We start from the raw sequence: 14535 nt of genomic DNA on the forward strand, positions 1-14535 counted from the left end.
GGGTGAAGAGGGCCACAGCTTTGTCACTTACTGTATTCTATATTATTGTGTATCCAAACATTGGGAGAATATACTTTTTTTGATTAAACATGGGGCCTAAAAATTTGTGTCTACAGGCATGGTTATAACAGTCCACCACTGATAATTTGGTACTAACTAGATTCATTCTCAGGCGGAGAGCAGGGTGAATGAAGGTCAAAATGAAGGTGACACAATGTGTTGTGTCCTGTTATGAAGCAAAGGATTTACTCACTTTACAATAATAGCACATCCAAATTACAGCAACAATTACATTTTCTTTTAAGTTGGAATGACACAATATAGACAATATCATGGAAAGTCTGTGAGACAAGTTTCTGTTATTACTTCACAAGTTACATCTAAAAATTCAATACAATTTTATTTTATAGCACTTTTAACTTCAGACATCATCCCAAAGCAGGTTTACAGAAATAATGGCAAGGAAAACCCTGAGATAGTATAAGGATGAAACCTTGAAAGGAATCAGACTCAGAAAGAAACCGATCCGAACCTGGGTGACACAGAATGTTAATTCATTATAGTTTTATAATTGATAAGGTGTACTATTCAGTGAACTGTTCATGACATTTTCAATCCTAAGTTATTGTAGCAGACTGCTTGTACTAATTACAGTCCAATCCATCCTCAGAGTTCTTGAGTTGCTCAGTAATTTCAGCTGAGCAACTCGGCTGCACTGAACTTTATCCAGAAGTAGAGCATCAAGATTAATCAGGCACATCCAGAAAGAAGAAAACAAATGTTAAATAAATGCGTACTTACAAAATATTACCATATCAACAATTAAACATATTTACAATTAGTTTACAATTCATTTTTGATGGAAAACAAAAAGATTTTTGTTTTATCTAGCTAGGAAAACCTCCTCAGAAAAGCATTCATCCTTATGATTCCCTGCAAACATAAGCCTGGCTTTTAATGCCAGTCTTGGACTAGGGTCTTCTCCCTTGCATGACATCTTTTCAGATCATGGAGTTGTAGGAAACTGTTAACAAAAAGTGTGCATAATTAGTTTTCTGATGCTTCCATCTCCATTAATAGTTCCTTTGTTATTATCATGAAGTCCAGGTAAGTCTTGGTTGTTTGTAAATTGCTCCTAAAATGAAACTGCATTTGTGGATGTACATAGTTTAAAGCAGTTGCTATTCAGGTGACTATAAATGTAGAAAACATTTTGCATTATTTGGGAATTCATGTTTTTTGTAGATATATCTAAACTGTGTTTTTTTTCCAAGATGACACTGCCTCATCCACAAGGAAAAGGGGTTCACTTAATGGTTTGAAAAGGATGAAAATGATATGCCATGAGCTTCTCAGTCAACAGATCTCAACTCCTATGGGGCATTTTGGTTTGATGTGTTGAACTGCACTCTGTAGCCACCATCAACTTTTGGAAAAAAATAATGAATAAAGTTCCAGAGACTTGTAGAAACTGTCCAATGATATTTACATCTAGATGTGTTAAACAGCTTATAACATGGCACCTTTTGTGTTAGACCAATTTTTATGTCAACAAAATCATAAGAACTTATGAGTCTATGCAATGAGCTGCTGACATCACCAAACTGTTGAATTCTTCTTTTTTTATCCAGGCTTGTGCCTTAGCTTCTGTCAGTTATTGTTTGTTATTGATTCAGGCCGCCCTTAAATCTTTTCTTCAGAAGGTAAATGCTCTTCATTTCTGGCAACTTGGCAATTGACTTTGTCTAAAGCCTTTTGCTTTTTTCCCTGATGAAGTCATAGCAGGGTGTTTTCTGCCTTTGTATTGTTGCATTAGTCATTTCCTTCCTATAAAATATGATGCAACAATAAACATTACTGAGCCTTTCCAGAAGCAGCCATGCAAGCCCAAGCCATGACATTACCTCCATCATACTTGACCAATGAGTTGTAGTTTTTGTGTCATGAGCAGACCCTTTCTTTGTCTATTCTTTGGTAGAGGCTAATCTTGGTTCCAGAAATAATATGAATTTCAATGTACTGTCCTGCAATTTTTGTATGATCTTCTGTGTGATCTGAGTCTTAGTACTCAAATGAGTTTTGGATCTTGAGGTATAGACTCCCTATTTCTGATCTCATAAATCTTCTTCAGATGGTGGATTATTATAAATTTACCAGTAGACTAAGGAGGTTAGTGGTGATGTCACTGACTACATGTTAAAGGAGGTGGTGGTTCTTTATTGTCATAAATGATTTGTTGTCCTTGGTTAACCGATTAAATGTCTGGTTGTAATAACATCAGTGGCTTGATTTTGTAAATTAGACAGCTTACTGGTCTTTATGTTGGTTTATCATTAAACTCATCAGCACAAAAAAAATAGTCAATCAATCAATCAATCAATCAATAAAACAATCAATGTAACAAGGCAAACCATGGGAACAAGAGATAAGTAAGTCAAATGTTCCAATATTTTTTAATTACTTAAAAAAATGGGTAGGTTCAAACAAACATTTCTTATACAGTTAACAGATCTAGATGCAAAGAACTTGTTAACAAGTTGAAATTCTGATTGTCTCATATTGATTATTTAATCTCCCAACTTAAAAGGTCTTCAGTATATAGCAAAAACAGAAGAAATAACCATGCCATTCAAAACTTTCAGTGAGGATTGTATGAGAGAAAAAGCATATACAAATTTATTTTGTAAATGTTGACAGAAATGAAATTGTAGTTGGTGTCCCTTGCCAATGTAATATAACTAATCTTTTATAACCTCTGCACGGACAGTTTCCAATCTCTTGAATATCAACAGAATCTTTTTACACAAGAGGTTAAAGTGAATATGGTACTTACATTTTTCATAATACATAGATTACACATAGACAAGGATGTTTCAAGAACAAGATGTTAAATGTGGTCACGTATTAGTGCAAATAAAAGTGATTCTGAAGTATCTTAATAGTTGTAATTGTAAGAAAATTGTTATATTGGACTGAGAGTTAAAATGCTGTAAAATTTGTATTAATGCTGAAGATATGCAAACATGTGTACGGGTCTTTGTGGCACACCAATTGTGATATCGTTCCAGTAGAAGTTCTACTAGTAGGTAGATATTTTTTTTTACTTTCATTTTCTCTCTCTTGCTCTTTCTTACCAGATTCTCATTTGCCTACGTGTGTTGGATGAACTTGTACAGATGACCTGGAAGTAATTTCCCAAGTCGAGTGGCTGTGTAGACCCGATCATTTTAACTTTATATCTGCTCTTTATTCATGCAGTAAATACAATTTTACTGGCATTGTAACGGCTTATGAGGAAACCAGAAAGTGTATGTAGCAGTTCGGAAAGATAGCGGCGGAGCCGAAAGATTAACTGTTTGTTCGCTGTAACATTTCAGCTCCAACATGTCGGAACCAGCCGAGAAGAGATTAAAAACTAATGTGCCCATGTGTAAATCGCACTGCGCACTGGTGAACAGGAAAGCCAGGCAGAATTTCCCTGCCGTCGTGGAGGAAGCTTTATGTGGATTTTCAACTTCTCTGATGGAGTTCGCTTACCGACTCGAAGCTTTGGTAAGAATTCATGCAGGAGCTACAGAGTAAACAATACCGAAATATTGCGCAACACAAATCTAGAACCTGCCTGATGCTTTACAGAGAGACAGACAGTGTTATATATATTATACAGACAGATATACTCGTGCATGGCAATAAGTTTAATCAAAATGGTTTTTTTTTTTGTTTTTTTATCAGTTTCACGTGTCAGTTCTAAAGATAACCCTAGATCTTTACCAGATTAGGTTATATGAGCAAAGAGCCATTCGTGCATTTTTACATGTATGTAAAAGTACACCAAATTCAAAGTTGTGCAAAAGCTAAACAGAAACCGCCTTAGTGCAATGGTGTTTAATGAATACTGTTCAAATGTGTACAGTAACATTTTGTCACTGTATTATTTATGATATTATAGATAATTGATTTTACTCCTGGGTTTTCTATTAACGGGACATATTCAACGTGACAAGGTTGAAGGTATTATTTATAGGTCTATTGCCTTTTCTGTTTTTTGGGGGATTAATACAATTAAATTCAAATGATCACGTACACAGAAGAGTAAAAAGTATTCAATAATAAATATATTATAAAAAAATTTATTTAGAAAAACCCCCATGTTATGCTTCATGGAGTCTCCAGCTTTTGAAAACAATGTTGTATATCCAAAAGAAAGGTGCGCCCACTCACCTTTAGAGAGTAAAATATCTGGCAGATTTGAAAAAGAAACAAGGGAGGTTCATATTATGTGAATATCCTGTGAACAAGCGTAAAAATTAACTCGATTTAGCATGCTGCATAATGCTATATAAGCGTACCATTTAAAAATTGCTTTAGAAAAGTTGCATTTGTTTTCAGATCATGTACCTTGAAAAGTAATCAAAAGTTAGCTCAAATAGAAACTGAAATTATATCTACAAACAGACATATAACGCTGAACATTTTGATATGATTTAATGTTCTTTCTAAGTTAGGACAACAATAAATGAATGATTCCAATACACATGATACACATCTTGTTTTATTTATTCATTCATTCATTTCATTCATTCATTTTCTCCCGCTTATCTGTAATTCGGGTCGCGGGGGCAGCAGTCTAGGCAGGCCCCCGCCTTCGACTGCTGCCCAATCCTCACAGCACCGTCCCTTACGGTCCCTCCTGCAGGTGGTGAGCCCACGGGAAGGTGGCCCCATGTCATGGACCTTGATATTTCCCTCGTAAAGGACCCCCGGAGCATAGAAGGTTAAGGGCCTTGCTCAAGGGCCCAAGAGTGGCAGCTTGGCGATACCGGGGCTTGAACCCCAGACCTCCTGATCGGCAACCCAGCGCCTTAACCGCTGGAGCCACCACTCCCCCTTGTTTTATTTATTTTAGTATTAATTAAAACATTATTGGTGTATAATGCATTATACATGTATATTGATATCAATCTGCTTAAAAAGATTGTTATTGTAAAACAATATACACAAAACAGCTGTTATTCTGGAATTAAGTTTATGTAAAGGTTTTTATATATTTTCTATTTTTCAGAAAAGACAAATAATGCACTTCCAGAAATTCAACATGAAAAGTTTTGCATAATATGTAGTAAAGTAATAAAATAGTTAATTTATCCAAAGTTACTTGCACTTAAATTCTGATATAATGTAGATCTAAAATGAGCTAAAAGCTTGGGGGTTAGGATCTTGCTCAGTGACCAAACCGTTTACATTTTGGGATTTTAACTCCTAACCACCTAATCACAACAACAGAACAGAATAGAACACACTGAGTCACCACTCCTGAGTCTTTGTACAATGACTGTACTTTTGCATGTTTTTTCCCCAGGCTAAGATCTTTGAGCAGGATGATCTGCCCTTGTCCCGTGTGGCTGCTTTTTTCCATCAGGAGTCTATAAGGGAGCAGGCCCAGGCTGAGGCTCTGCTACAGTACATGTCTGAGCGTGGGGGAAACCACTGCAACAAAGTTATTCAAGTAACATTTTCATAAGTTGACTTAAGACCTGTCCGGCATAGCATAATAATGTTGCTCATTTGCCCTTCTATAATAATAGAAGTACATTTTGATATGCCTCTGACATAAATTGTATGGAAGACAATTTTTCATAGATATCTTGTGCTATTTTAGTGCCTGCAGTTATTGCCAAAACGATATCCTCATCGTATTACTCGAGGCATCCATGTCTCCCTATATACCTTTAAAATCTAATTTTTTTAGAGGGGCTCTTGGCAGACAAGGGCAGTAGTTTAGGGGGGAAGGGGTCAGAGAGAGAAGGCTAAAACCCCTATGGGTTTCGCGGGGATCTCTTCGCTAATGCCTGTCAGGGTATACGTTTCCCCTGAGTTCCGGAAAATTGGGGAGATTAATGTGAAAGCGGAAGGACAGTGCATTAATTGTAGTTCCAGATGTACACTGTGGCACTGGTTCTGCTGCCACTTTAGCCCGGGCCTTCTCAAACAACCCCCATCCACTTTTTTTGTTGAACCTCCTCCTCTTCCCTAGTTTTATGACTCATGTAAAATTGATCCAGAGTGAGGCTGGTAAGGGTCCATCAGCAGCAATTTGGAACACCTTGTTATCTGCTGATGCATGGAGACTAAGGCATGTGTATGTTCAAATGTGGGCAATGCATCATTTATTTGTAGAATCCATAGACTTGCTGAAAACTAGCTCAGTCTATAGGTTAGAGTTCTCTTTCAGGAATATCTAACATTTTCTTCACTGTGTCTTTAAATTATTTATAGCATCATTTTAAATAGCATCCTTTTTTATCCATACTAATTGTAGCATTATTTATGCACACTTTATTTTCCTGTAGATTACATTTAAACAAAAAGGTGGAAAACAATGTAAAGGTAATTTAACAGTAATAACAACAAACATTATTTTATATATATTTAATGTGTGTGTGTGTGTGTGTGTGTGTGTGTGTGTGTGTGTACTTGCAGAGACCAGGCACTGAGCAAGTGTCTGCGCTGCTCTCTGCTCTGGAGCTCTTGCTGGGCAACTGGAAGGAGGAGACGGCCATCATGGTGGAACTGTGTCAGCTAGCACGTGAACATGAGGATCCTCACACCATCAGTGTGATCAAAAGCTACTTCCTCAATCCACTCATCCCAAAAATCAAGCTTCTGGGTGACTTATTGACCAACGCCCGAAGGGTGGGATGCAACACTGATGGCACAGGAGGATTTGGAGAATATCTCATTAACCAACTCCAGAAGGAACTGTGCAGTGCATGAACTTTCCCCTAATGATAAAACATCCTACCGATGCATTAAAATCCTGACCATTTCATAGAATTTATATGGCTTCTGTCATGTGGCCCATGTGGTTAAAACTTGGCCATCGTATTTTTGTATAACACAACCTGATATTTATAAAAGTATATCTTTGATCATGTATTACAATTATGTGAAACGAATGCTCTTGCTTTTTTGCTACCAAAGCTTTTTTTGCTACCTATTGTATCATGTATAAATCTTTAAATATGATTATATTAAAAAGGTGACCTATTAGTTTTTTTGTGGCAATGTTTTCCTTATTGTGCTATTTAGTATTGTTTATTTGAAATGATGAGCCACACATATAGTGGGTATAAATAAAATCTGCACGCACCTCTTAAAAGGTTTTTATGTGTCAAGAAAATGATACTAAGAAAAATCATCACTTTCATTGTAAAAAATACGAAAACTAAAATAACTATTTCTTTAAGATATTCTTGGTTTTGTATTTATATGAGTAGAAGGCATGGTCCAGAAAAGGCTTACAAACCATGAATTGAAAATTACTGTTTGGAAAGTGCTGATCAGTAGAAGGGTACAAAAGAAAGAAACGTTAGTTGTACAGTGAAACAAAGTAAAGACTATTATCAACAAACAAAGAAAATGAAGCACCTCAATGAAATCACATTAATAAAATGCTGTAAATATCTGACAAGTACTGTATTTTTCTCTGCATGGGACACCAATATTAAATGAACTGATCAGCAAAAGGAAGCAGCAATGTTTTTTAATAACCTAGCCATAGTCCAGATCTAAACACAATAAAAAATCTGGGGTGAACTGTAGTGTAAAAGAGATGGCCTTATATGTATCTAGAATATTTATGCAAGAAACAGTATGGAAATATACTTTCTATAGTGTGTACTAATATATATATATATATATATATATATATATATATAGATAGATAGATAGATAGATAGATAGATAGATAGATAGATAGATAGATAGATAGATAGATAGATAGATAGATAGATAGATAGATAGATAGATAGACGGACGGACGGACGGATGGATGGATGGATGAAGATTATTTGGGTCATGGTTACTTTTGGGACCTGGCTATTTGACACTTTTCTGCCCTCTGTTGGTGGAGCTATAATTCCGGGTTTGGCTATTTTTGAATGAAACTAAATAAAGTACAAAGTGGAAATAGATTGTATGAACCAAATGAACTCCTGTGTAAGAATATGCATGTATTCGGTTTGACTCAGGAAATGCATTTGCTTATTCAAATCGCAAAAGTAGAACACAAAGTAGGAATATCATGTAGGATGTGCCAACAAAAACAACAACAACAAAGGACCGTTACTTATTCAATAACTAAGTTATCATTTAATACACTCGGAGAATAATATTAATTATAATCGAAATGCATTAATTTTAATAGTTAAAATGATTTACAACCAATAAATCAAAGGTATAGTTATGAAGTTAGGTTACAGTTATATACTTTTTAAATACTTCTGATCACTATTGTATGAAATGAAGAATTAAAACATTGCTTTTTTGAAACAAATCTCAGAGGCAAAGGCTGTTTAGTATTGCTATACACTCATAAAACACGACAGCGTACTTAATGTAACTCATATCATTTATTATATCTTTATAGACAATATTAATGATATTCAGACATATAAACGAGGTCTTTACGCTTAACTCTTAAAATGAATGTTTGTTTCTTAGAATAAACAATGAATAAGAAGGTCTCCCTACAGTTATTCACAGGTTTAATTTTTACAGTCAAATTAGTATTTCTTGTATCAAAATAAATATATAGATTGACTAGTGACTATGTTTTTTGTATTCCTTACACATTTAGTCCACATATTTTAAAGCCTGATAAATAATCTAAACGTTAAAATCTCTGTTTTAATTTACATTGAATTAACTATTACTCAACGTTATTGACACATTTTTTATTTAATTTTTTGTTAAATAAATTCTTTTATTGCAAACTTCATTGTTATTACAGTCACTGGGTCTCGTGCGGCTAAAATAAACTCCGCCCACACTTCCCCAGCCTACATTCCTATTGGTCAGGCGGAAAGTGACGGGACACGTCCCCATTTGGCCGGACTAGGATATAAGGTGTCAAAAAACTTCCTCAGCAACAAGTGCCTGGAAGGGTCCGCACAGAGCAGTGCGTTCAAGCCAACCCGGCCTTACCTTCTTGATATTTCAACGAACGAAATATTGGGTTTAAAACTTACGGACGCTCAAGGGGCAAGCTAACTCTGGGCTACAAGTTAAAACAATAATAATAATAATAACACACTACCGATAAATGGAGCTGTCGGATATTCCGTTTCCCATACCCTCAGCCGATGATTTCTATGATGACCCCTGCTTCAACACCAGCGACATGCATTTCTTTGAAGACCTGGACCCCAGGTTAGTGCACGTCAGCTTGCTCAAGTCGGACGAACACAACCACATGGAGGACGAGCACATCCGGGCGCCGAGTGGACACCACCAAGCAGGCAGGTGTCTCCTGTGGGCGTGTAAGGCATGCAAACGGAAAACAACCAACGCAGACCGGCGCAAAGCCGCAACTATGAGAGAGAGGAGACGCCTGAGCAAGGTCAACGATGCTTTCGAAACTCTGAAGAGGTGCACATCTACTAACCCTAACCAGAGGCTTCCTAAGGTGGAAATCCTGAGAAACGCCATCAGTTACATTGAGTCTCTCCAGGCCTTACTCAGAAGCCAAGAAGAGAACTACTACCCGGTTCTGGAGCAATACAGCGGTGATTCAGATGCCTCCAGTCCCAGGTCCAACTGCTCAGATGGCATGGTGAGAATCGTTTACAGTTTTGACATTCCTTGTGTAGAATATTTGCAATTCGTTTATTAGATTACGAAGGCCTTTCATTCTTCAATAGCTGTTATTTACCGTAACTCATAGTGATCTGATTTTTTAATAATTGTATCTTTTTATATATTTGTTTAGATGGATTTTAATGGTCCTGCTCGCTCGTCCGGGAGAAGAAACAGCTATGACAACTCGTACTTCAACGAAACTCCAAATGGTAGGTCAACGAAGAAATATGAATATCCCTTAATGTCATGCTGACGAAGAAAACAAAAATACCCTTTATATAATGCAATACATTTCTAATAGTTTTGTTTTCTGATTATCGTATTTTTCCAGCAGATGTGAGAAGTAACAAGAACCCGGTGGTGTCGAGTTTAGACTGTTTATCCAGTATTGTGGAGCGCATCTCCACCGAGTCTCCCGCCGCATCCTCGCTTCCTGCGGCTGAGCTGTGCGAGGGGATCACCGGCTCTCCGCCTGAGATAAGCGCGCCCTCCCCGAATAATACCTGCAGCCCCTCCGGCCCGACCCACGACCCCATCTATCAAGTGCTCTGAACAGAAAAGAGAAACACATCCATACCGACATCAACATTTCAGAGAGCGCGAGGGACGTTGTTAACCAGCCACCATTAACGAGGACTACTACTCTTTTCATGAACTGAGAAGAAAAAAAAACTACAACCAAACTGTTCAAGAATTTGGAGAACGGATTTTTTTTTGTCTTTCTTTCTTTATTTCTTTCTTTAAAATGTCAAATTCCATTATGATCGTGGCTCTGCAGAAGTCAGTTTCTTAACTAAGCTTATTTATATAACAATGTCAATGTTGCCATATGTGACCATATTTTCCCTCTTTTCTTTCTTTCTTTCTTTCTTTCTTTCTTGCTTTCTTGCTTTCTTGCTTTCTTGCTTTATTTCAGACTACGTTCTGTCACTTTCATATTTTATTATTTCCTAATTATTTACGGAGAATAACCACTGCAGATATAAAAATTAGAGGACCATTTTTGTACATGTGTATATAAGAGCTGTTTTGTAAAAAAAGAAAAAAGAAAAAAAGAAACGAACAAACAAACACAATTGTGTAACATAATTTAATATTGCCTGTTTGAGACGTTTGTTGTGTCCAGCGTTAAACTTTATATTTATACATCTTCAATGAGTGAATGTCGAATAAATAAAGATATGAATTATTTATACACAGACATTTACATGCGTCATTCTCTTGATTTATTTTGGATTCCACAAAAAAATAAAATGTATTTAATAAATAGACTTAAACGACAGTTAGACCGTCTTTATTTTAAGTCGATTAAAATTTACTTATTATATATGTTTTTTTTTTTATAAACAATCAAATAATTTACAAAAGTTTACACCATCTGAAAAAAAAAAAAATCTTTAATGGATAGTAAAAACAAGTTCACCCTGTTTAGTATTAACCTGGAAAAAATCGGGCAAACCAGAAAATGTCATTTCGAATTAAATAATAATCACCCGCAGTAACACCCGCAAAAATTTATGCAAATGTTCATAAAATATTTATTCATTAATAACGTGATTAACATAGATGATGATCAGGTAATTAGCGCCGTGATCAGCGATTTATCCGATTTATATAATGTTTTTGAATTCATGGAACAACTGCATTTTCAGACATGCGCAATACCTTCCAGAATATTCTCAAAAGTAAAGCCGCTCTTGGTGCGTATTATTTTGTGACGTGACTTTGGACTAATTTATTCGAGTTTTTAGAAGAAAACAAAATTGTTGCTTTTATAAACATTATTTTCATCCTGCTCAATGTCGTTGATTTTTCCAAGATCTCACAATATAAATTCTTAATAATTATTGTGAGCTGCAATGTATAAGTCTCTAAAAATATATGTATATAAAAATCATATTAATTCAATATATAATTATAAATATTCTAAAGCCGAAAGAATGTATTAAATTGTGTGTTGTGGGGTCTAACTTGGGTAGAAGTAAATAGTCTGCTATTCTAAAAGGTTTCAGTGCCCATTTAATAATTTCGAGATTTTTGGATGTTACGTAACACGTCTTTAACTGGGTTTGTAACATGTCTGTAATTGAGGTTTGGTTTTAAGTTGTTCTGAAACGTGTTCCTGTTGAGTAGGTACATTCTAAATATAACATGTCATTTCACAAATGCAAATATAACTAATTAAATCACTAAGACAAAAGTATGTATCAGCAGCGCCACCTTGTGTGCACAAATCAAGCATCCATTTGATATATCTATATCTATATCTATATCTATATCTATATCTATATCTATCTATCTATATATATATATATATATATATATATATATATATATATATATATATATATATATATATATATATATGATCTACTTAACTGTGAATAATTTCAGCATTCATTATGTCTTCATTTCTTCTATCTTTCATCCATTCACTTCCTTGATATGTGGAATTGTCAGGATTTTTTCCTTTGAAGAGAAATTCTTTATTCTTAATTCTTTTACGTTAAAGAATCCATAACGCTAACGTTTCATGCATGCGCAAAACAAATCTTGTTTCAATGAGGTGGTGCCACATTAACACTGGGCTTACTCTAGATAACCCTGGCATTCTTGTGCATGTTTTCACATTTAATAAAACAAAACAAACAAAAAATTTTATATATATATATATATATATATATATATATATATATATATATATATATATATATATATATATACAATAACAACAACAACAATAATAATAATAATAATAATAATAATAATAATAATAATAATAATAATAATAATAGATAAATAAATGCATACAAAGTGCGAGAGACTAAACAAACTCGCGGTCCGCCACTTAATACGGTCCTAAGGGAACTCAGATTGTACTATGTTCCGCACGTTAAAAGGATTGCATTTAATACACCCCTAATATTATATATAATATATATTAGGGGTATAACAACAGACTGGGAATTGGAGGTGGATCCTGATAAACGGCTGAAGATCCCTAACAGAATAACATCTACACAGCTTCGTGCAGACATGATTATTGTCTCAGATTTAACCAAGCAATAGATTTTATTGGAGCTCACTGTGCCTTGGGCAGAGCGCATCGATGAGGCCAAAGTATCAAGAGCTTAGCTAGTAGAAGAGTGTAGAAGGCAGGGCTGGAAAACTCGTTGTGAGCCTTTGGAGGTGGGCTGCAGAGGTTTTGCAGGGCGTTCACTCAGCAAAGCACATACGCTACAATGCATCACTGGGGAGGCAAAGAGGAACGTGATTAGAACTGCAACTGAAGCCGCAGAGAAAGACACTAGATGGCTTTGGATTAAGAGGGCAGAACTGTGGACAATCGCTACTGGGACACAGGCCGGGGTCTGATCAGATTGCCTGGACGAGGTTGTCTGATGTTGAAAGACCCGAAACACCGAGTGACCCCAGGATACATCACTGATGATGTGTCCCAGTGCATCTGCATGATGTATCTTTCAATATATATATATATATATATATATATATATATATATATATATATATATATATATATATATATATATATATATATATATATATATATATTCTGCTTCTTAACGTTCATATTATTTAGTTGGGTTCTAATACTTATTTTATGTTCTCCTTTTTAGTTCCCAGTTTTAGTTAGTATATTTTATTACTTTTATGTTAGCTCAAATTTTATTACTATAATCTGCACATTGCATTTTGCACTTTGTTTAGCAACTAGTTTCTACCTGGTAGTTGTTAGGTGCTATATAAATAAAGTTTGAATTTAATTTAATTTAATTTTATATCGGAGAAAAGACGTCGTGAACAAATGTGTGTCGCGTTCAGGGGCGTTAATTTTCATTTAACAGTAGGGGGGGCAATAAATATAAAATTTCTCATGAGCAATTTTTGAAGGGGACACAAATAATAGTTCAATTGTACTTACAGTATAAAGACACAGTGTCCCCACAGTGAAAAACTTTGTTTCTATCATTATTATTGTAGCATGGAGACTGCGTCAATTACAACAGTAATTCAAACTGCTTTAGATAAATAAAGTAAAACTATCATAAAAAAATAATCACAGCAATAAAAACGAGGAATTCCATTTTTTTACATTTTATTTAACGATTAATTAAGACACTTAAGAACAGAATAGAAATTGATTATAAAAATACAGTGTGGTCAGGATGTAGCACAGTGCTCATTTAGTAAATGCACAGATAAACAATATGTTAATTGTGGGCGTTAATGTTAAATTAACATTATACCAAGTCGTCCAAAATAAAACACTGCATGGGAAACGGCTTTGGTGTGTTAGTGTCAGTGCACTATGATACAAGCTATTGTAAACAAGCTAACGTTCACTAGATAAGTCATATTTTAACCGCTAATAGAGCAGATTCATGGAAAATTACATCGCTAATCAGCATTTTTGCCGCAACTAATTTATAAATAAGTCTGCATCGATTAGATTAAAGAGAATCGCTTTATTTGAAGTGAATAAAATACCCTAGTTAATAGAATTAAACATTAATTAAGCCGCAGACACACACCTGACTCGTGTGTGTAGAGTAGATGAGATGAACACACACCTGACTCGTGTGTGTAGAGTAGATGAGATGAACACACACCTGACTCGTGTGTGTAGAGTAGATGAGATGAACACACACCTGACTCGTGTGTGTAGAGTAGATGAGATGAACACACACCTGACTCGTGTGTGTAGAGTAGATGAGATGAACACACACCTGACTCGTGTGTGTAGAGTAGGTGAGATTAACTCGAAAAGCAGTGGGTCAAACCACTGTGAGGAAAGGGAAAGGGGGAACTCAACTGTTTTTAAATGCAGTTTTTGCGGGGTTTTTTCTACTTACACAATCCCCCCCGGGATTTACG

At 35.3% G+C, this 14535-nt stretch overlaps 2 protein-coding genes across 6 annotated transcripts; both read left to right on the plus strand.

Annotated features, from left to right (window-relative positions):
- Positions 1-1081: 1081 nt before the first annotated feature.
- Positions 1082-7053, plus strand: LOC310729389 (ferritin, heavy subunit). Of its 4 annotated transcripts, none has more exons than XM_083547504.1 (4): positions 1082-1107; positions 3378-3552; positions 5360-5506; positions 6481-7053. In XM_083547504.1, exons 1-4 carry the CDS (start codon positions 1097-1099, stop codon positions 6772-6774), a joined length of 627 nt encoding a protein of 208 aa, XP_083403630.1. In that variant the 5' UTR covers positions 1082-1096; the 3' UTR covers positions 6775-7053. The 4 variants fall into 4 exon arrangements, with proteins under 4 accessions (XP_083403630.1, XP_083403628.1, XP_083403627.1 ...); XM_083547502.1 differs by lacking the exon at positions 1082-1107 and adding an exon at positions 1981-2169 and having other exon boundaries at positions 5360-5497; XM_083547501.1 differs by lacking the exon at positions 1082-1107 and adding an exon at positions 1986-2169.
- A 1890-nt stretch (positions 7054-8943) lies between these two features.
- On the plus strand, positions 8944-10842 carry myod1 (myogenic differentiation 1). Of its 2 annotated transcripts, none has more exons than XM_083547362.1 (3): positions 8944-9613; positions 9770-9848; positions 9971-10842. In XM_083547362.1, exons 1-3 carry the CDS (start codon positions 9104-9106, stop codon positions 10189-10191), a joined length of 810 nt encoding a protein of 269 aa, XP_083403488.1. In that variant the 5' UTR covers positions 8944-9103; the 3' UTR covers positions 10192-10842. The 2 variants fall into 2 exon arrangements, with proteins under 2 accessions (XP_083403488.1, XP_083403489.1); XM_083547363.1 differs by having other exon boundaries at positions 9974-10842.
- Positions 10843-14535: the final 3693 nt, after the last annotated feature.

This window comes from Silurus aristotelis, assembly GCF_946808225.1.
Source record: "Silurus aristotelis genome assembly, chromosome: 7".
In the NCBI taxonomy this organism is placed as follows: Eukaryota; Metazoa; Chordata; class Actinopteri; order Siluriformes; family Siluridae; genus Silurus; species Silurus aristotelis.

Excerpts from the sequence above, each read along its gene's own strand:
- LOC310729389 (XM_083547501.1), top strand. The coding sequence starts at position 2,132 with ATGGTGGATTATTATAAATTTACCAGTAGACTAAGGAG. Across the intron at positions 2,170-3,377 it reads TTTACCAGTAGACTAAGGAG|CTCCAACATGTCGGAACCAG; the intron begins GTTAGTGGTGAT and ends GTAACATTTCAG. Across the intron at positions 3,553-5,359 it reads CTTACCGACTCGAAGCTTTG|GCTAAGATCTTTGAGCAGGA; the intron begins GTAAGAATTCAT and ends TTTTTTCCCCAG.
- myod1 (XM_083547362.1), top strand. The coding sequence starts at position 9,104 with ATGGAGCTGTCGGATATTCCGTTTCCCATACCCTCAGCCGATGATTTC. Across the intron at positions 9,614-9,769 it reads CCAACTGCTCAGATGGCATG|ATGGATTTTAATGGTCCTGC; the intron begins GTGAGAATCGTT and ends ATATTTGTTTAG. Across the intron at positions 9,849-9,970 it reads CTTCAACGAAACTCCAAATG|CAGATGTGAGAAGTAACAAG; the intron begins GTAGGTCAACGA and ends GTATTTTTCCAG.